This window comes from Mirounga leonina, unplaced genomic scaffold (assembly GCF_011800145.1).
Source record: "Mirounga leonina isolate KUSES-001 unplaced genomic scaffold, KU_Mleo_1.0 Mir_114, whole genome shotgun sequence".
Lineage (NCBI taxonomy): Eukaryota > Metazoa > Chordata > Mammalia > Carnivora > Phocidae > Mirounga > Mirounga leonina.
In genome coordinates this window covers 19,065,638-19,087,567 of record NW_023270265.1, presented here as the reverse complement: position 1 = coordinate 19,087,567, position 21,930 = coordinate 19,065,638, and the positions used below count along the sequence as shown (strand labels likewise).

At 37.2% G+C, this 21,930-nt stretch overlaps 1 protein-coding gene across 5 annotated transcripts in view; it reads right to left on the bottom strand.

Moving 5' to 3' along the window:
• The window catches only part of PCGF5 (polycomb group ring finger 5), a 117,222-nt gene that overhangs the window by 18,797 nt on the left and 76,495 nt on the right, over window positions 1-21,930 (bottom strand). For all 5 annotated transcript variants that reach the window (XM_035024915.1, XM_035024931.1, XM_035024907.1 and 2 more), the window contains 5 exons: window positions 20,990-21,045; window positions 20,822-20,881; window positions 18,325-18,473; window positions 3,219-3,317; window positions 468-557 (listed from right to left, as the gene is read on the bottom strand). In XM_035024915.1, coding sequence (XP_034880806.1) covers window positions 468-557; window positions 3,219-3,317; window positions 18,325-18,473; window positions 20,822-20,881; window positions 20,990-21,045 — 454 coding nt within the window. The remainder of the gene's footprint in view (window positions 1-467; window positions 558-3,218; window positions 3,318-18,324; window positions 18,474-20,821; window positions 20,882-20,989; window positions 21,046-21,930) is intronic.

The following is a 21,930-nucleotide window of genomic DNA, read 5'->3' as shown; positions in this document are numbered from 1 at the left end:
TTACACTTTCATGTAAAGGAGGTACCTGAAAAAAAGATTACCTAGATTCTACTCCATCTGTCCCCTCTGCCACATCCAAAAAATATCAACCATTAAGCAACATACTAATCAGGGCAAAACTTAGTCTCCTCACTTGACTCCATATAGTTAGAAGTTCCCATATTTTATCGGGGTTCTAAAAAAATGTAAGTGCCATCTTCTCTGTATTGAGGTAAGTAGAGTTCTGAACGTATTTAGATGGGGTTTTTAACTCACCTTAAATATAACAAAACCACATTTTAACAAAGATCTTGGTCTTGTACTTAGGACCAATTATCATGGAGTAGCTGGGATAAACAGTAAAAGGCATCAGTTTCTTCTCTTTCCCAAGTTTTTTTTGTTTGTTTCTAAGTAGTATACTGTTTATTATGAGTAGCAAAATGGCATATAACTAAACATACACATAGGTAAATATAAAAGCAATTTACGTTTTCGCCTCTTAGTCGCCATCTTGTCATGTAGATGAATTCCATAGTGTGATCCTTCCCCATAATTTCACCATTGCACAGCACATCCAACTTTAAAAAGAATAGTTACAGATCCATTAACATAAGTAATTTTTAATTCATTAGTATCTTACACTTTTTTCCTAAATTTCAAAAAAGATTCAAATAGTCATAACAAAATAGAAGTATTAACCATTATTTAAAAAGAACACTGAATATTTTTATTAAGAGCACTGGTCCATCTCGTAATTATTAACAATTCAGATATAAGTAACATGGAGCAGTGCTGGTCTTGTCCCAACTCAAGTCTGTACACATAATTTTGAAATGCAGTGTAAGCTTTCTCAGTCCATGTCTCTGTGCAACCTTAGTTTAGACATATTTCTGTGACTGTCTCTTACAAAAGGAGAAGTAATTGTGGAGACCTCACAGCACCTTTGGCTTATGAATTCACCTCTCAGAATGCTTTCACCTTCTCAAGATTGAGAGGACTTGCTTTCCTCTCATTAGTTTGTATTCAAAGAGGGTAAAGGAATGAGTGTGGATACAAGATTTATGGGGACTTCAAGGCATTTGAGAATTTCTGGTAATTGCCTGTAGCTAAGTCAACAAAACAGTTAGGACCATGCCACAGGCCTGTATCTTCTAGGGCTCTCTGGCCTGTTTTGCTTGGGCGGTAACTTGCATAATACTTACAGGACTCTCTTCTCATCTTGCATCGAACTTCAAAAAAGGGATGTGCTTTCCAAAGCTCACTTTTGCTCTAGAGTTGCAGGAACCAAACAACCCCCCAAATCCTTAAGAAGGCCCCAGGAACTATGGCTATGATTTACCAGTTCAACAAAGCACAGTTAAATGTTTATCATAAGTCCCTATAAATAAAGCATTTCAGTTCTCTAGCTATTAAAGGCAAACTGATAGAGTTTAATTTAAAGTGTGAGAAGGTGAAGAAAAATGGGTTTTAAATAATTCTGTCTGGTTAGAGACTAGAGTTTTGAACTTTAAGTCTAAAATGAGTCCTGTTCCAATTGCATTAGACAAATTTTTAGCTGAGTTATATTGGTATTTTGATGATTTATGTTGACTTGCATGGACCTCAAAATGTTTTTTAGACATTTTATTTTTAAAAGGACAAAGTAGATAATTTTATTTTATTTTTTTAAATCTTGCTTGTAAAATAAATTCATAAGCAAAGAAGTAAAGAGATTCAGGATGCAATCCCTGGTTAGGTACACTGCTTCTGCTGTCATTTAAAAACTAAACTATCTTGCCCCAATTAGCAATGCTGTTGCAAAAGCTTCAGCTGTTAGGTATTTCATTAAAACATCACCCTATGTGTTAGACAGCAAAATAAGGGGGGAACCAGTAAATGTTACTAAAAATCATAGGAAAAGTCCTTTACACTGGGAGAGATGAGGAGCTGTCAGTGGACAGAGTCTCCCGCCCTGCTGTCCTCATCTGTGGAGCGCGACACTGTGTGCCAGGAGTGAGACTGTATGAGAGGAATCATCCTGTCAGCTCTAACAACTTCCTGGAAACTAGAAAATAACTCAACGGGTCACACTTAAAAGTAAGGAAATAAAACCGCATGTGGTATTTTGTAAGAAGAGAATAAGTATAAAACCAAATCATAAAAACAATTTCATTTTCTATTTTCACTGTTGTATCTCAGTTGTCATCTTTTTACCAAGTACATAGGGCTTTGATTAACTTTCACAGTTTTTTCCCTAATGTAAAAGCTGATGTCTCTGGAAATGTTTTAATATTTGTAGGACCAAACCACAGTAAGAATTTTTAATCCATGGATTATTAGTTATCTGAGAGTTTTTAAATAAACTTAGGATCAGAGACTTCCTCAAAATACATACTTAATACCTGTCAATGCCTATGTTCAAATCCTATTTTATTTCTGCTATGATAAACTGTTAATATTAGTGTATATAATGAAGAACTAATGTTGCCTTTAATGTCTTTGTTTACATAGGAAACTAGTCTCAGTCTTTCGTTTCTTCAGAAGCTACTACTATCAGAACCCAAAGGGGAGGAAGAGAAATTAATGCACGTTGTTAAGACTGCCATTTGGGCAGGTGAGAAATGGTAGCCATGTCTCCTCATTACATTATATCTATACTCGTAGGACCATAAACATTTTCTAAACATTGAACACATTACAAGCTGTGCTGTGATCAACATGGAGGCAATTTATCTCTCCGTTAGGAAACTGGTAAATTGCATTCATGCAGATGCAATTATGTTGGTTTTACCTACTGCTAAACAATATCACTTTTTCATATGACACAATTAAAGGAACATTATTTACAAAATCTTTTTACATAAAAAGACAATGTTTTACATTCTGAAAAAGAAGTCTATAAAGAATTGGTAAAAATGGATCTCAAAGGTCTCATTTAAAAAACAAAACAAAAAAAGACCCTAATGTTGGCATTAAAAAAATCTAGTTAGCTGTAGCATTTATTTTGGGAAAATTTAAGTTATATAAGTATCTCTTCTAACTGTAAACCACTAAATGCATTAGTAGCATGTTTTAGTCAGATGTTAAATTAAAAAATACAGATTACATAAATAGAATATTACATTCTCTAAATTTTTAACATATAAAAATAACCTAAGTTTCCACAAAAATTAAATGTACTTTCTGTTAATTTTTACTTTGTCAGAATTTTACTTCAGATCAGAATTATCAACATGATCAAGGTTAGATTATTAACTTACCTCATAAGAACTTGGAAGTTTTAGTTTTAAACTTAAAAATTTTTTAATAGTTCCCACAGTTACACGTGTAGAACATCGAATGAATTTCTTCATTAAACCCTAAAGGAAATAAAGATTACTAATTAAAATAGTCTACCTTACTTTTAATGAAACCACAGGTGTCACTTCCACTATAATTTTAAGTATTTTCAAAATATTTTCTGAAAACATTTCAAATTATAGCTCCTTAGTACTAGTGAGTAAAAATATTCCTAATTCTTGGATACTTATATGACATTCTTCAAGAATGTATGAGGAAAATCCTGGGCAATCGACAATCTGCATACCTTTAGATAATTTGGTTAACAACACATTATGAGTTTAATCAAAAATAAAGGTCACAAAAAGCATATAAAATATTTTATTACATAATGTTGCTTCTAATATTAGGGATATTTTTAGAAAGAGTGGTGATTTCAAATGGGGCTCTAAGGAGTCCCAGGGTTCAATAGAGGCCAGTTAGGCCACAAGATCCCCTACAACTAAAAGTCAGGTGTCTGATGGGCTGTGGCAGTACTTTACTGGAAAAACAATGTTCTAGGTGTCTTGATTTTTCTCATTTTATTAGCAGTACTAATTTACTCTTTAAGCATGAACATCACTAAAATACAAGAACCAATCCAGAATGAATGCTCAAACTGAAAATGAGGTTTGTGGACATGATAAACATGAACCAATTTGTGAAACAAAATTACATCTCCAAACCTTAAAAGTTATCAATAGTAAAACAAAAACCAGCACTTGAATCTTTTAAAGATATAAAGTATTACTTCTACTTACATGTACAGGATATTAGGTCAGCAAGCAGAATTGTTCTTAAATTTACTAAGTCAAAAGTAGAGCCATCCATGGGGCGCCTGGGTAGCTCAGTCTGTTAAGTGTCTGATTCTTTATTTAGGCTCAGGTCATGACCTTAAGGTTGTGAGACTGATCCCCACCTCGGGCTCCACACTGGGCTTGGAGTCTGCTTAAGATTCTTGCTCTCCCTCTCCCCCTTTGCCCCTCCCCGCCAACACATGCGTGCTTTCTCTCTTTTTTTTAAAAAAAAGAAAGAGCCATCCAGTTAGTACCTATTCCTAGCAAATGTGTTCCTAGCAAAATATATTTCTGCTAACAAAGACCAACAGAAACAAATTTACAAATGATACCTGGTCACAATTCAGATGGTAAAGTATGCATTAAAAGAAAACAGAAGTCAAAAGTTACATCTAAAGCAAAACATACTCTAGCCATTTCAAAAGGTAAGAGTGATAGTCTAGACAGCATGGAAACAAAGGGATAAATATTCACACAGATCTTCCTTGTTATCTATTCACATCATCTCAACTACCCCAAGGTTTCCTGTCTATTTTCTTGTTCCAAACAGCTTATAGAGAATGCTTCGCACATTTTCTTGGTCCCAGTTAAGTTAGAGTATAATGTGCGGGTACTGGAAGACCCTCTAAATGTATTCTCATCTGCCGATAAATCTCAGGTATTAAAAGAACCTATAGAAATGACCATGGCATCACTACTCATAACTTTTCAGAAATTGTTAGTAAGATTAGAGGTGTCAGAAGAGTTAAGGGAAGATTTTATTTTATTTATTTATTTATTTTAAAGATTTTTTACTTATTTATTTGACAGGGAGAGAGAGCACAAGCAGGGGGAGTGGGAGAGGGAGAAGCAGACTCCCTGCTCAGCAGGGAGCCCGATGTGGGGCTCGATCCCAGGACCCTGGGATCATGATCTGAACTGAAGGCAGACGCTTAACAACTGAGCCACCCAGGCGCCCCTTAAGGGAAGATTTTAAAAACTAGGCAAAAACTTGTTTCTGGAATTTATAATTCAATAAAGTTTGACATTAATCTCTAGCAAAATTCTGGTCCGAATTATTTAATATTTGATTTGTAAGTACTTAGAAAATGACAATATAACAATTATGCATTTTCTCTCTATAGGAACATTCTACAATTATCACCAATAACCCCGCTGTTTCCTAGCTAGGTACACCCTGGACTTGTGTAATCAACCTGTGTAGCAAGTCCAGGGTGTTCTGTTTTAAGGGAGGCAATGACAATTAAGTGCTCAGCAGAGATGATGAGGATGGTGGGGAGACACTTAAAGAGATGATCCTAAGAGCAGTGCTCCTTTCCTGCCATTTCATAACACAGAGAATGGAAACATCTGTACGACACACAGGGGGTTAAGGGGAGACTAATGCCTGGGACAGTAGCTGTATAGCCCAGGCCCTGTCAGATGCTCTGGTGGGGTCAACATTTTAGGCTCCCCTGCCTAAAATGAAGAAATAGTATATAGAAAAAGATTTGTGTTTCCAGAATGTTACCTTTCCTTGCCTTCTAACCTGTTCCTTCAAACTCAGGCCAGGAGAGGAAGAGTTCAAAAATGGCTCTTTCTGCTTCTAAGGTGGTTACCCTAGAAACATTTTTACTCTTTATGCCTTTGTTTTAGAAGAGTTGAGACTAGATCTGAAATCAGCTAGTGGTCAATATCATGGGTTACAGTTTTCCAGTTGTAGGATACAATTCAACAAATTCTAGTTCTTATTATAATGATTGAGTTTTGTTTTTGTTTTTTTTTTCTAAAAGGCTTTATTGAGAGAGAGAGAGCATGCACAGGAGTGGGGGGAAGGGGCCCAGGGAGGGGGGAGAAGCAGGTTCCCTACTGAGCAGGGAGCCTGATGCAGGGTTTGATCCCAGGACCCTGATATGACCTGAGCCAAAGGCAGATGATTAACTGACTGAACCACTCAAGCACCCCTGTTTGTTTTTTTAAATCCAAATCCCCAAGCGTGTTTTTCCTCTCATTTTTGGAATAGTATGGCTAGTACTACTTCACCAGCTAAAGCAACTGTTGAGCTTGACTTTTTTAAATTGAAATATAATTCAAATAGCATAAAAGTCACCATTTAAAGTGTATGATTCAGTAACATTTAATATGTTCATGAGGTTGTGCAGCCAATACCATTATCTAATTCCAGGGCATTTCATTACCCCACTAAGAAACTCACTCAGTTAGCAGTCACTACTTCCTTCTCCCTAGACCTGACAAAAGCCAGTCTACTTTGTGTCTACGGACTGCCTACTCTGGACCTTTCATAGAAAAGGAATCGTACAATATGTGACCTTTGTGTCTGGCTTCTTTCACTTGGCATAATGTTTTCAAGGTTCATTCATGTTGTAGCATGTATCAGTATTTGATTCTAGCTTATAGTTTATTATACACTATCCTATTTTCCTTTTTGAAAAAAATATTAAAGGCATTCTGGGTGCGAAGTGGTATGTCATATGATTTTGATTTGCATAGTCCTAATGACTAATAATGTTTAGCATCTTTTCATGTGTTCATTGGCCATTTTTAATTTTTTTTAAAAATATTTTTATTTATTAGAGAGAGAAAGAGCAAGCACAAGAGAGCAGGGGCAGAGGGAGAGGGAGAAGCAGACTCCCTGCTGAGCAGAGAGCCCGATGTAGGGCTCGATCCCAGGACCCTGGGATCATGACCTGAGCCAAAGGCAGATGCTTAACCGACTGAGCCACCCAGGCACCCCAGCCATTTTTTATCTTCTTTGGAGTAATGTCTATTCAAATCTTTTGCCCACTTTAAAAAATGAGTTATCGGGGCACCTGGGCGGCTCAGTTGTTAAGCGTCTGCCTTCGGCTCAGGTCATGACCCCAGGGTCCTGGGATTGAGTCCCACATCAGGCTTCCTGCTGAGCAGGAAGCCAGCTTCTCCCTCTCCCACTCCCTCTGCTTGTGTTCCTGCTCTCGCTATCTCTGTCAAATAAATAAATAAAATCTTTAAAAAAAAATAAATGAGTTATCTTTTTGTTCATTTGTACGAGTCTTTATATAATCTAAATATTAAATACCAGATGTGTGATTTGCAAATATTTTCTTCCATTCAGTGTGTCTTTTCACTTTCTTGGTAGTGTTCTTTGATGAACAAAAGTTTTTAATTTTGATAAAATCTAACTTACCTATTTTTTTTTTATGCTTCTGCTGATGGTATCATTTTTAAGAATCTACTTCCAAATCCAAGGTCTTGAAATTTTACCCCTATGTTTCTTCTAAGAGTATTATAGTTTTAGCTGTTACATTTAGCTAGGGGTCCATTTTGAGTTAATTTTCATATATAAAGCATGAGGCAGGGATCCAACCTCATTTCTTGCATGTGGATATTCAATTGTTCCAGCACCATTTGTTAAAAAGACTATTTTTTCCCCTTGAATTATCTTGGCCAGCATGTCAAAAACAAATTCATTACTGATATATAGGTTTATTTCTCTTCCTCAATTCTTTTCACTGATCTATATGTCTACCCTTTTACCAGTATCATACTGTCTTGATTACTGTAGCTTTTTTTTTTTTTAAAGATTTTATTTATTTATTTGAGAGAGAGAATGAGAGAGAGCACATGAGAGGGGGGAGGGTCAGAGGGAGAAGCAGACTCCCCGCTCAGCAGGGAGCCCAATGTGGGACTCGATCCCGGGACTCCAGGATCATGACCTGAGCCGAAGGCAGTCGCTTAACCAACTGAGCCACCCAGGCACCCCTTGATTACTGTAGCTTTGAAGCAAGTTTTGAAATTGGGACTTTGTGTCCTCCAACTTTGTTGTTCTTGATTTCAAGATTGTTTTGACTATTTCAGGTCCCTTGGATTTCTATGACTTTTAGATCAGCTTGTCAATTTATGTGGAAATGGCTGCTAGAATGCTGGCTAGGGTTATCACTGAATCTGAGGAATAATTTGGGTAGGCCTGCCATCTTCACAATATTAAGTCTTCTAATCCACGAACATGGGATGTCTTCCTATTTACTTAGGCCTTTTTTTTTTTTTTTTAAAGATTTTATTTATTAGAGAGAGAGAGAGAGTGAGCATGCATGAGTAGGGGAAGGGGCAGAGGGAGGACAAGCAGACTCCCCACTGAGCAGGAAAGCCTGCTGTGAGGCTTGATCCCAGGACCCTGAGATTATGACCTGAGCTGAAGTCAGACGCTTAACTGACTGAGCCACCCAGGTGCCCCCTGTTTAGGCCTTCTTAATTTCTTTTGATGTTTTGCAGTTTTCAGTATACAAATCATATGCTTTCTTTGTTAAATATATTCCTAAATATTTTACTTTTTTTTTTTAGGCTGTTAGTGAACAAAGTTTCCAATGTCTCTACATCCTCACCAACACTTGCTGTTTTCTGTTTTGTTTTTGATAATAGCCATCCTAATGAGTGTGAGGTGATTATGTTATTGTGGTTTTAATTTGCATTTCTTCAATGATCAGTGATGTTGAGAATCTTTTCATGTGTCTGTTGGCCATCTGTCTGTCTTCTTTGGCAATGTCTCTTCTGGTCCTCTACCCATTTTTAAAAATTGGATTGTTTGATGTTGTTTATATATTTTGGATATTAACCCCTTATCAGATCATTTGCAAATATCTTCTCTTATTCAGTAGGCTGCCTTTTTGTTTTGTTGGTAGTTTCCTTTGCTGTGCCAAAGCTTTTTATTTTGGTGTAGTCCCAAGAGTTTATTTTTGCTTTCGTTTCCCTTGCTCAAGGAGACATATCCATAAATACATTGCAAGAGTGATGTCTAAGAGATTACCGCCTGTTTTCTTTTTAGGAGTTTTATGGTTTCAGATCTCATATTTAAGTCTTTAATCCATTTTGAGTTTATTTTTGTGTATGATTTAATAAAGTGGTCCAATTTCATTCTTTTGCATGCAGCTGTCCAGTTTTCTCAGCACCATTACTGAAAAGACCATCTTTCCCTGATTGTATATTCTTGCCCCTTTGTTGTAGGTTAACTGACCATATAATTTAAGGGTTTATTTCTGGACTTCCCATTCTGTTCCACTGATCTATGTATCTGTTTTTGTGCCAATATCTCACTATTTTGATTACTATAGCTTTGTAGTATTATCCTGCTTTGTTATTCTCAAGATTGCTTTGGATATTCAGAATCTCTTGTGGTTTCATACAAATTTTAGGATTACTTGTTCCAGTTCTGTGGAAAATGTTATTTGTATTTTGAAAGGAATTACATTTAATCTGTAGATTTCTTTGAGTAGTATGGACATTTTAGCAATATTTATTAATTCCCCCAGTTCATGAACATATCTTTACAATTGTGTCTTCTTCAATTTCTTCTAGTTTTCAAAGTATAGGTCTTTCCTCTCTTTAAATTTCCTAGATAATTTATTATTTTTAGTGCAATTGTAAATGGGATTGTTTTCCTAATTTCTCTTTCTGCTACTTTGTTATCGATGTATATAAATGTAACAGATTTCTTTATATTAATTTGTATCCTGCAAATTTACTGACTTCATTTATCAGTCCTACAGATTTTTGGTGGTCTCTAGGGTATTCTATATATAGTATCATATCATCTGCAAATAATGAGATTATCTCCTTCCTTACCAATTGGGATGACTTTTCTTTTTCTTGTCTGAGAATTTCTTTTTCTTGTCTCCTCAGCTAGGTTCCAGTACTATGTTGAATAAAAGCGGCAAGAATGGACATTCTTGCCTTGGTTCTTGATCTCAGAGGAAAAGCTGTTTTTCACCATTGAGTATGTTAGCTGTGGATCTTTCATATATGGCCTTTTTTTAAATTCTGAAGTATGTTCCCTCTAAATCTACTTTGTTGAGAGTTTTTATCATAAACAGGTGTTGTATTTTGTCAAATGGTTTTTCTAAATCTACTGAAAAAATTGTATGGTTTTTATCCTTCTTGTTAATATGATGTAACACACTGATTTGCCAATACTGACCCACCCTTTCATCCCTGAAATAAATTCCACTTGATCATGGTAAATGACCCTTTTGCTGTATCACTGAATTCAGCTTGCTAATATTTTACTGAGGAATTTTGCATCTATGATGTTTGCTTGTAGTTTTCTTTTTTTGTAGTATCTTTTTCTGGTTTGGTATCAGGGTAATGCTGGCCTTGTAGAATGAATTTCCTTCCACTTCTATTTTCTGTAATGGTTTGAGAATAGGTATTAACTCTTCTTTAAATGCTTGGTAGAATTTACCTCTGAAGCTATGTCATCCTAGACTTCTGTTTGTTGGAAGTTTTTGACTACTGATTGGTTACTAGAAACCAGTCTGTTCAAATTTTCTATTTTTTCCTGATTCAGTTTTGGAAGATTGTATGTTTCTAGAAATTTATTCATTTCTTCCAGGTTGTCCCAATTTGTTGGCATAGGATTTTTCATAGTACTCTCATAATTCTTTGTATTTCTGTGGCATAATTGTTATTTCTCTTCTTTCATTTCTGATACTGTTTTTTTTTTTTTTTTTTTTTGATGAGTGAAGCTAAAGGTTTATCAATTTCCTTGTCTTTTCAAAGAACCAGCTCTTGGTTTCTTTTTTTTTTTTAAGATTTGAGAGAGAGCATGTGTGTGAGTGGGGAGAGGGGCTGAGGAGGAAAGGTGGAGAGAGAGGGCGAGAAAATCTGAAGCAGACTCTGAACTGAGTGCAGAGCCCAATGTGGGGCTCAATTTCTCAACCCCGAGATCATGACCTGAGCTGAAAACAAGAGCTGGATGCTTAAAAAATGCACCACCCAAGTGCCCCCCAGCTCTTGGTTTCATTGATGTTTTCTTTTTTTTTTTTTTTTTGTCTCTATTTCATTTTTTCCCACTCTAATCTTTATTATTTCCTTCCTTTTGCTAACTTCAGGCTTTTCTTTTTCTAGTTCCTTTAAGTATAAAGTTAGACTGAGATTTTTCTTGTTTCTTGAGGTAGTCCTATATTGCCATAAACTTCCCTCTTATTTTTGAGAGAGTGTAAATGGGAGGGTGGAGGCCAGAGGGAGAGGGAGAAAGAATCTCAAGTAGGTTCCATGCCCAGTGCTGAGCCCGACACAGAGCTCAGTCTCACAACCCTGGGATCATAACCTGAGCTGAAATCAAGAGTTAGATGCTTAACCAACTGAGCCACCCAGGTGCCCCTAAACTTCCCTCTTAGAACAGCTTTTGCTGCATCCCAAAGATTTTGGATGGTTGTATTTCCATTTTCATTTGTCTTCATGTATTTTTTATTTCCTCTTTGATTTCTTCATTGACCCATTGGTTGTTTAGTAGCATGTTGTTTAGCCTCCATGTGTGTGTTTTTTTTTTTTTTTTTTTTCAGTATTTTTCTTGTAACTGGTTTCTAGTTTCATACCATTATGATTGGGAAAGATGCTTGATAGGGATTTCAGTCTTCTTAAATTTAGTGAGACCTGTTTTGTTGCCTAATATGTGGTCTATCCTAAAGAATGTTCCATGGGCACTTGAACAGAATGTGTATTCTGTTTGGGGGTGGAATATTCTGTCTATATTTGTTAAGTCCAGACTTAAATCTGTTAAGTTCTGTATATATCTGGTCTAATGTGTTGTTCAAAGCCATTGTTTCCTTGTTGATTTTCTGTCTGGATGATCTATCAATGTTATGTGTGGTGTTAAAATGCCCAATTATTATTTTATTGTTAATTTCTCCCTTAATGTCTGTTAATATTTACTTTATGTATTTAGGTTCTCCTATGTTGGGTGCACAGGTATTTACAATTGTTAAATACTTTTGTTGGCTAGATCCCTTTATGATTATGTAGTGCCCTTCTTTGTCTCTTGTCTTTGTTTTAAAGTCTATTTTGTCTGATATAAGAATTGCTACCCTGTGCTTTTCTTTTCCTTGCTTCCATTTGCATGGAAAATTTCTATCCTTCACTTTGTCTGTATGTATCTTTAGGTCTGAAGTGAGTCTCTTGTAGGTGCCATATAGATGGATCTTTTTTTTTTTTTTTTAATCAGTTACCCTAAGTCTTTTGATTGAAGCACTTAGTCCATTTACATTTAAAGTGGTCTTTGAAAGGTATGTAATTATTGCCATTTGGTTGTTTTCTGGTTGTTTCATATTTCTTCTCTGTTCCTTTCTTCTTCTGTTCTTCCCTTGTGGTTTGATGGCCTTCTTTAGTGCTATGCTTGGATTCTTTTCTCTTTATTTTTTGTATATCTATTGTATTTGTGGTTACCATTGGGCTCATATATAACACCCTACTGTCTATAGCAGCAGTCTGTATTCATGATCTCTTAAGTTTTAACACATTCTAAAAGCATTAAATTTTTACTCCTCCTCCTTCATCCTCTAATCTGCTGTTGATTCCCTTTAGTGTATACTTCATTTCAGTTACTGTACACTTCAGTTCTGACTAGTTCTTTTTTCTCTCTTTGTTGAAAAGTTCTCACTGAGTTCATTCACTTTTTTCTCAAGTCTGGTATCTTTTTTTTTTTTTTAAGATTTTTATTTTTTATTTGAGAGAGAGTGTGCATGCATGCACAAGTAGGGGGAGGGGAGAGGGAGACTGCTCACCGAGCAGGGAGCCTGATGTGGGGTTTAATCCCAGGACCCTGAGCCAAAGGCAGGCACTTAACAGACTGAGCTATCCAGATACCCCAAGTCTGGTGAGTATCTTTATGACGATTACTTTGAGCTCATCTCCATTTTGTTTAGCTCTTCTGTGGTTTTATCTTGTTCTTTCATTTGGTACATATTCCTCTGTCTCCTCATTTTGTCTAACTCTCTGTTTCTATGTATTAGGTAAGTCAGTTACATCTCCTGGTTTTGAAATAAGTGGCCTTGTGTACAAGAGGTCCCGTTAGCCCAATACCTCCTGGTCACCAGAACAAGGTGCTCCAGGTGTGTCCCTTGTGTGGGCTGCGTACACCTTCCTGTTGTGGCTGAACTGTGAATGCTGTGGACATGCTGGTGAGTGAAGATGGCCTTCAGCCCATGTGGCCATGATGACCTGCTTCTGTGGGCAGACTGGGCAGGGTTTGTTCCCCATGTTTTCAAGAGGTCTGGCTGAAACTGCCGTGGCTTGCTCATGGGTAGGGGCCAGCACACAGCCTAGCTGTCTGCCATTAGCATCTGCAACAGCAGCAGGCACACTGCAGGCAGGCCTTGCTCCCCACGTAGCCAGCTAAAAGGCCTGGCTAAGGGGGTGTGGGGTTAAACGTTCCCTCCCCAGGGCATGAGTCACTTTGGAGGGATGCCTGTAGAACTCAGTGTGTTCAGTGGGGCAAATCTGCAGGGAAACCCTGGGGTCGGGTATGTGGTGCTAGCAAGGTAGATGGAGAGTGTCAAAACTGGCTTCTGTAAGCATCCAGCTATCTAGCCTGGGGAGGGCAAGAAAAACAGCACCTGCAAACAGTTTTGTTCCTGGAGAAATCTGCAGATTCCTGCCCCACCAGTACAGGTCCTAAGATCAGTCAATAAATATCCTTCATGTATACCTCAAATACTTTTCAAACTGCTGCTGCTATGCTGTGTTTTAGGCCAAGTTAGTGTGTTGGCTTTCTGAGGGCGGGAACTTGGTTTCCTATCACCCACTAGCTCTCCTGGGGTTAAGCCCCACTGATTTTCAAAGCCAGACATTATAAGGACCATCTTCCCAGTGAAGGTCCCCAGGGCTGGGGGTGACTGGTATGGCGGTCTGATCTCCTTGCTCCTCTGTGCCTGTGATGTCCCTCCTGTGTTCCCAACAATATCTTCACTCTTTTACCCTTTTTGATGTAGCTGCCTCTCTATGACTAGCTGTGGAATACTGTTCTGGAAGTCTTGAGGTCATTTTAAAAATTAGTGGCAATAGATACAGTTGCTGCTTTGGTCTGTCTGTGGGACATGGTGAGTTCAGGATCCTATTTGGCCCTCAGCTCTGCTCTTACACTTTCATTTAAATGTTGACATATGGTTTCTTTTAGTTTTCTTCACACATTTAAAATGGAGGACTTAAAATCTGTACCTCATAAGTCTAACTTCAGGGACAGTTTTGATTACTTCTTTTCCTGTATATGAGCTGTACTTTAATTCTATTTGTGTCATAATTTTTTGTTGAAAACTTGACGTTTAAAATAATATAATGTGGCAACAGTGGAAATCAGGTTCCCACCTGCCTCATAGGGTTTGTTATTGTGGCTGTATCTTGCTGTTTCTCTTTGTTTAGTGACTTTCCTAAACTAATTCTGTGAAGCCTGTATTCTTTATAGTATGTGGCCACTGAAGTTTCCACCTATTGGTTGGCTAGTGGCTGAACAGAGATTTCCTTATACACTTGGAGCCAATAAATCTCCCAGGCTTTGCTAGGAGACCATGTGTTTTGGGGCACACCTCCAATACTCAGCCAGAAGTGAGAGCTTAAGGCCTCCTTAGGTCTTCCCTGATCATGGACACAGTCCTATGTATGTGCTTGGACTTGCAGATTCCCAGGAATATGTTAGAACTTTTCAAAGCTCCTACAGCCTTTGATATCTATAGACATCTTATTTACCAGCTTTTCAAGATGCCCCAAATGTCATCTATACCTCAGACAGCCATGAAGTTCAAATATTTGTCTGTAATTGGTTCTAAAAAATGCTCTGCCCTTCCCAGCGCACAGAAGTTTTTTCTACTGGGCAAGCTCCATGTCAGGCACAACATAGACAGCCTATAAGTGGGCTCTTCCAGGAACGACCGGACAGCTCCAATAAGGACAATTATTTGGCAATTAGGCTTTGAAAGAGTTCCACCTCTGTTCTGCCCTTTGGTGTCTGAAAGGCTGCAGTGGGAAAGTCGGCTGTTCTTTTTCAAGGCTACTCCAGAGCTGGAGAGTGGCGGGACTGGACTAAGGCAAGTTAAAATGCCACAAACCTCACTGTTCATGCCATTTTCTTGATCAAATGCTCTATGGGTTTCTGCAAGCCTTTTTTTTTTTTTTAAGATTTTTAATCTATTATTTGAGAGAGAGACAGCAAGAGAGCGAGCACAAGCAGGGGCAGTGGGAGAGGGAGAAGCAGGGCTCCCCGCTGAGCAGGGAGCCTGATGTGGGGCTCCATCCCAGGACCCTGGCTGGGATCACGACCTGAGGAGAAGGCAGACACTTAACGAATGAACCACCCAAGCGCCCCAAACCTTTGATTATCAAATTCCTAAGAAAACTGATTCTGAAAGGTTTTTTTGGCAGTTTTTTTCATTGCTTTTATGGAAGAGTGAATTTTTGAAAGTCCTTATGCTACTATTTTCACTGCCTTCCTGCTCTTGACTTTGATTTTTGGAATTACAAAAGTAGTAAGTATAAACTGTACATGCAACTACACCACCACATTTGAGAATCACACCCTACTGCAGAGGAGTGAGGTGCCTGAGAAGGCTATAAAGAAACACAGACATGGTTTCTTTGCCTTGAAGGGGTTTACAATCATCCCCAAAAGATAAAAGCATCAGTACCTTCAGGAACACAATGAATGCTGACTTAATAACCACCTAACTGAGTTAAAAATGCAAATCCTACAGAATTTCAGAGAAGGGATTCACTAGGGTCAAAAAAGCATCACAAAGAATAGAGGTCTCTGCTTGGGTCTTGAGAGAAGCATAGTAAAGTGGTGAGAAGAGGCAAGAACATGCCAAAAAAGGAAGCATTTCTGTTTTAGAGGGTTTTAAATATTATTAATATAATCCTTTGTCAGATATAAGGCAATAATCATTTGTCTTGAGAGGAGGATTCATTGATAGGTATAATGGGTGATAAACTTACCAAGATAGGGGCTAGTTAGTGACAGGCCCTGAATGCCAACATAAGGAGCTAAGACTTGATTCTGTAGGCAAACTATGGCCACAGCTCTCAAGACGAAATTATCTATTTTGGTAAGTGAAGTTTTATTGGAACACAAGCCAGTTCATTCACTATCGTCTAAGGCTGCTTTAGCCTTATAGCGCTATAATGAGTAAGCTGAGTAGTTGCAACAAAGACCACATTTCATCTCTCTGTTTATAACCTTTGTTGGGAGTTCCATAGAGCCTAAAATATTTCCTATGTGCCCCCTGATATTGGCCATGACTCTGGACCATACCTTCAGGCTGTAGCCTCAACCCTGGATAATAAGAGAAATTAAAGGTACAGAGAACACTTTAAAGACTGTTTTAAAAAATCTATACAAGGTGAGCAGCACTAGACTGAGGGAAAATTTTCAGGACTTATGGCTGGTTGAAGGAAAACAGTAAAAGGTCAGAGATGACTCCAAGGTTTTGAACTTGTATGACTGGTACAAAGATGGTAGTGATAACTGAAATAGCAAGTTTGGAGTAAAGTTAGGTGAAAGTAAAGTATAATGAATTTGTCTTTAAACATGTTAAGTTTCAGGTGTTAGTAAAACTTCCAACTGAGGTTTTTAAAAGTAGTTAGAGACTTAATTCTTCAACTTGGGAGAGATGGCAGGGTTGGAAATGGGGATTTAAAAGTTCTTTGCAGAACTGAAGTCACAAAAAATAGAAGTGACCTCCTAGGATAAATCCAGAGAAAGAAATATTGGGTGGAAGACACGGTATTAGGAGGTACTCACATATATCAAACAGAAGCCAGGAAGAAGTAAAGACAGTATAGGAATAGCCAGAGAAAAAAGGTGGGAATCAGGGAAGCAAAGTAGAATTCACATAAGCTATGAAAGTTGTTTTATGAATAGAAGGCACAAGGATGAAGAAAAGTCTAAAAAGGAAAGTGAATGGATAAAAGGTCAACTGGGATGGTGAAGTGTCAAAGATGTCAAGAGAATATCAAGGCAAGGGGTTAATTTTTCAGATGAATCTCTAAAATTCAATGCTTTATAACTTTCATACTAGAAATCCAAAAGTAGACTTCACATTTATTTATGAAAGATCTTCAGCTTTTCTACTGACTTAATTTTCAAGATACAAGACACAATTTACAAGATAGTAACTCCTATCAGCTAAAGGATGATCACAATCTCCATTAAGATGAATCTCTTAAAAAGAGGATTATAGAAATGATTGGCATAAGGTTTTTAAAAACCCTGAAAAAAGACTTACAAAAAGGAAAGGGCGCTGCACCAAAGCATAAAAACCAAGAGAAACATGGAAGGATAAATAGGTCCCATGGCCACTTCTCTAAAGATTGCCGCAGATGATTACATGCCTTGTCCAACCAACCCCTCTTAACTAAATCATTCTATTATAACTGTTTGTTTATATGTGAAAGTCCTAACTAAAATTCCTTGAGTGAAGAATTTTTTTCTTCTTATCTCTTAACTGAGTCACTATGCTCCTATATCTTTGTTGTAAGATGCTGGGAAAACTAATCGGAGTTGAAAAAGTATCTGCTTTTAATTTCCTAATAGGAAAATATCATTTAAGGTATTAGTGAAAAACTCAACCCATTCACAGATTTATACAGAGGAAGTAAAAGAGAAAAAGAGACACTGAATATAGGTACTTGCATAAAACACGGAGTATAAAAACAATCTTCTCAATCATTGACAAAAATCTATTTAAGAGATAAAGTAGTGAACATTTATAATGAAAAGGGAAGTTGCTTGCAATAAAAAAGCAGAAATCATTACCTAAATAACACCATTTAAAGACCAAAGAAAATAAATAAAAGTGAATAGGATGTTTTAAACTCTCTAGTATATAGATCCTTCACAAAAAGGTCGAATTAGCAGGTAGATACAGGGGAAAACAGGATTAGAAATGGAGATTCTACAGGAAATATCTGGGAGCCTTTAAGGACTTTCAAAGTTCACAGGCACTTTAGGACACCCAATTTTACTTCAAAACCAATTATATTATTTATAAAATGCATTAGCCATGACATGGATGGTTTTTTGAGTTGCAAATAAAAATAGAGAAATAAAGGAGAAAATGAGGAGAAGATGAATGAAAGAGTTGGAGATACTGCCCATTATGTGATGTAATGATGTGAATCTGAATTGGTTACCACACGTAAAAAGGGAGAAACAATGTATATGAACTCCCAACAAAGGTATAAAAGGAGGTAACAGAGAAATAGAGGCGTGATTCTTGGAATTAGCCACTAGGTGGTGGCATTCGCCCAGGACTGTTCAGTTGTGGGGGCTGGAAATCAGGTGCCTGGAGTAAGCAATTGTTTGGTCATTTGTTGCTATGGGGCTGTCAGAGAATGGTATTCTACTTGATGATGTTAATAAAAATTTTGAAAGCAAGCACTAGCCAAATTCATCAACAAATTCTCAAAGATTTACTATAAAATGATTATAAAAATAGAACTGTGCTTGTCCACTCACCTTTACTACATTGTCCCCTGATTGTCCATTATTTCGTAAACAATCTAGACATATAGCAATTTGTGGGTCACTTCTGTGATAGTCTTTATCATCTTGATTTTCATCACCTTCTTCATCTACTTTAGGTTTGTCAACTTTTGAAGTATCATCTGTATATTTTAAACAAACCAAGTTAGATGTAACTCCAAGTTGATTTTAAAGTTAATAAGCAACAGTGTATTAATCAAGACAAAAATCATCAAAACAAAAATGTTTAAAAAACCAAGAAATGCTTTTTAAACATTTTTGTTTTGATGAAGAATAACTGAAAATTTTAATATTTTTAAAATGTTCCAACCAACTCAACAATGGAAATATTTTTAAAAAGCCATCAGTGACTTATTAACATAACCTAAAATTTCTCGGCTCACTGGGATATCCAAATGAAAGATTCAGAACTACCTATATCTGGCCACAAAAATGATTGCAATTAATGATTAGACCACTTAGAAAGTAGACGGGATATAAAAATATTCCAAATTCTATATATATTCAAATTTGAAACCAAGCAGTCTTTTCAAAGTATAGTCTGAGTTCTCAAAATTTCAAATTATTAGATACTCATAAAACCAGCTAGTGAAATATGAGTAGAATGAATTAGCTTTTTAAAACATGTATGTAGCCATGTAATGTTAAAAATCCAGTAAAGAAATCAATCGCATACTTTGTTTCATACAAATGTATTTAACCTATGAAATACCTGCAGCCTACATATAATACAACGCATGTGCCAGTTCATTTCTTTACAGAGTCCCTTTCACTCTGTGTTTGATATGCATTGTCCCAGGCTTAGGGGAATACTGAAACCAGAGTGTTCTCATCCTCACCCTCACAGTGGTCAGGGTACAGGAGGAGATACAGGCAAGTAAAGAAAACAGATGGAGAAATATGATAAGGACTCTGATGGAAGAGGTAAAAATAGACTACGTGGGCACCTATAAGAGAGGTATCCAAACTTGGGGTGAAGCAGAGATTCAGGGAAAGGTATAGAAAATCCCAGGAAAAAAAATAACAGGTTAGCCCCTCTTTACTGCCTAATAAAAGGAATACAGTTGTATCATAAAGGGCAGGTGGGTTCTCTTTCTTCTGCATTCTTTCTTCTATCTATTTATGTGGAATCCACATAGACAGGAGCTGCCTTTTATGAACCAAACTCCCAGCACCAAGAAAAGATTCACATTCTCTACCCAAACTCAAGACAGAACATTGTAAAATACTTTAAAAAGGGAGAAATATGGGTAAAGAGAGATACACACAAAGTAGGCTGTGGTCTTTCATGAGTCTGTAAGATACACTGAGTCCTGGACTAAACCTACTATATACCTTATGATGACAATCCCTTGGTTTCCTGTTCAAGATAGTCAAAAATTTGAACATTTAGTCAACTTTATATTATTTATACTTTAGTGGAGTCATTTTTTGGTCAAGTTTGGGCTTCGTTGCTCATTTTGTTGTTACAGATAAAAAATAATTCCTACCTACCTTATTCCAGTAATTGAAACTATTCTCAAACCTCCCCTGCTATTGGAAGCCAGCCTTGAACAGTTAAGTTGAACTAATAAAATACAGATGAAATGAGAAAGACAGGACTTCCTCACCTATCTTAATGGTATGTAACTGATAATCCTATGATCTTAAGCTCACAATGAGCCTATAAAAACACGCATACATCATTAAAAGATTTCAATGGTATTTAGGCTATCCTGAAATAAATCTCATATTAAATAACAGTGGGAAAAGCATACTATTCCTTTTAATTTCAGGTATGTTATGTTTTTTTTTTTCCCGTTGTGTGACTTATACATACTAAAAAGCCTTTTCTCTGCCCAGTAATGTTTGTCACTTTGCTGAGATTATTATTAAAAACTACTGATGGCAGAGTCTCCTGGGACCCAGAAGAGAAATGTGGACACTCTGTGTAAGTGATGGGGAAAATTCCCATAAGCAACTGGAAGTATTTTTCATATCTCAGGATATATAAATTTGTATCATCTGAGTTCCACCTATAAACATGTAATTCCAGATTATCAGAGCATAGACAGATCCCCTGATCTGGCACTCAGCGACATCTTGGCTCCTTCCCTAATAAAACAAACATACAAAATAAAATAAAATAGAAAACCCCTCAGTGTTTAGATGCAGACTATGGCTATTTCTTCAGTTTCCTTTAGCTCTCCAGCAAATACTGCTATAATCAGTCATCAGTTTCCAGTTTTATCTTTTTCTCTTCCCAAAGTCCAATTTTCTCTACTTCCAATTGCCTTCATTGGTGTTGACTCCAGATTTACACACATGTATATAATATCTCATGGTTTTATACAAAAGGATCATAATGTAAATGAAGGGCTACATGAATTTTGTACTGGAGAAATCTGAGCTTGAACAGAGATTACTTCACCAAAGCTACAAAAAGCTAGCCACTTTGAGAGATTGTATCAGATACAGACATAAAAGTCACCTTGTCCATTTTCTTGAGGCTTATTTTTCTTCCAAAATTCAGATTCACGCTCAAGTTCCTCTAATTTAAAAGAAAAAAGAAATATAATAGAAATAATCATGAAATCTTTAATAGAAATGTTGACTTCATAGACCACAAAAATCTGCAAGAAGCCAAAAAGCAACTTACGTTCTCGTAGTCCAGGGACCAGCTTAAATATAATTTCCTCTAATGTATTATCCAACCTTCCAAAGGGGAAAAAAGAGAATATACTAACAATGAAGATACCAAAATCCACTATTTAAGCAGTTAGAGAATGTATCTTACATGTATTACAAAATACAGGACGTAGACAATTTTAGCACATCTACTACACCAAACTCTGCATGCAGAGCGTACCCATTTCTAGCCTTTGCTACAGGGCAGATTGATGACAAAAATGGTCCCAGTCCCCAGCTCTCTCTACATCTCTGCTATTTGAACAGGACTTTGAAATTCCTCCCTCAATTCAAGGATGGCATCTATTTCCTCACCTCGAGAATGTACACGGGCTAGCCTTGAAACGTGCTTAGGCCAACAGAATGTGGCACTGGTGACACCATGCTCTGCTCAGAGCCAAAGCCTTACGAGGCCTCCCACAATTCTGTGCACTCACTCCTAGAATCCTGTCACCCTGAGAACGAGTCTGGAGGATGGGACACCATGGACGTGCCAGGCTGCCCTGCTGAGGCCACCTTAGACTCATTCATCCACTGGGGTCTCCTGAGTGAGCCCAGCCAAGACCCCAAGAATCACCTAGGTCTGTGAACCACACAGACGTGTGAGGAATAATAAACACTTTTATTACTGTTTTAAACATGAAATTTAGGGCTGGTCTGTTATGCAGCAATAGCTGATACACCTGCTCTCAAACTCTCTACCATCACTCTGGCTCTATCCTGTAAAGGAAATAATGCCCATTCCTTTCTTCTGAGCAGTTTAGACCTTTTTTTTTTTTTTTTTTTTAAAGATTTTATTTATTTATTTGACAGAGACAGAGATAGCGAGAGCAGGAACACAAGCAGCGGGAGTGGGAGAGGGAGAAGCAGGCTTGCCCCCGAGGGAGCTCAATGTGGGACTCGATGTGGGGC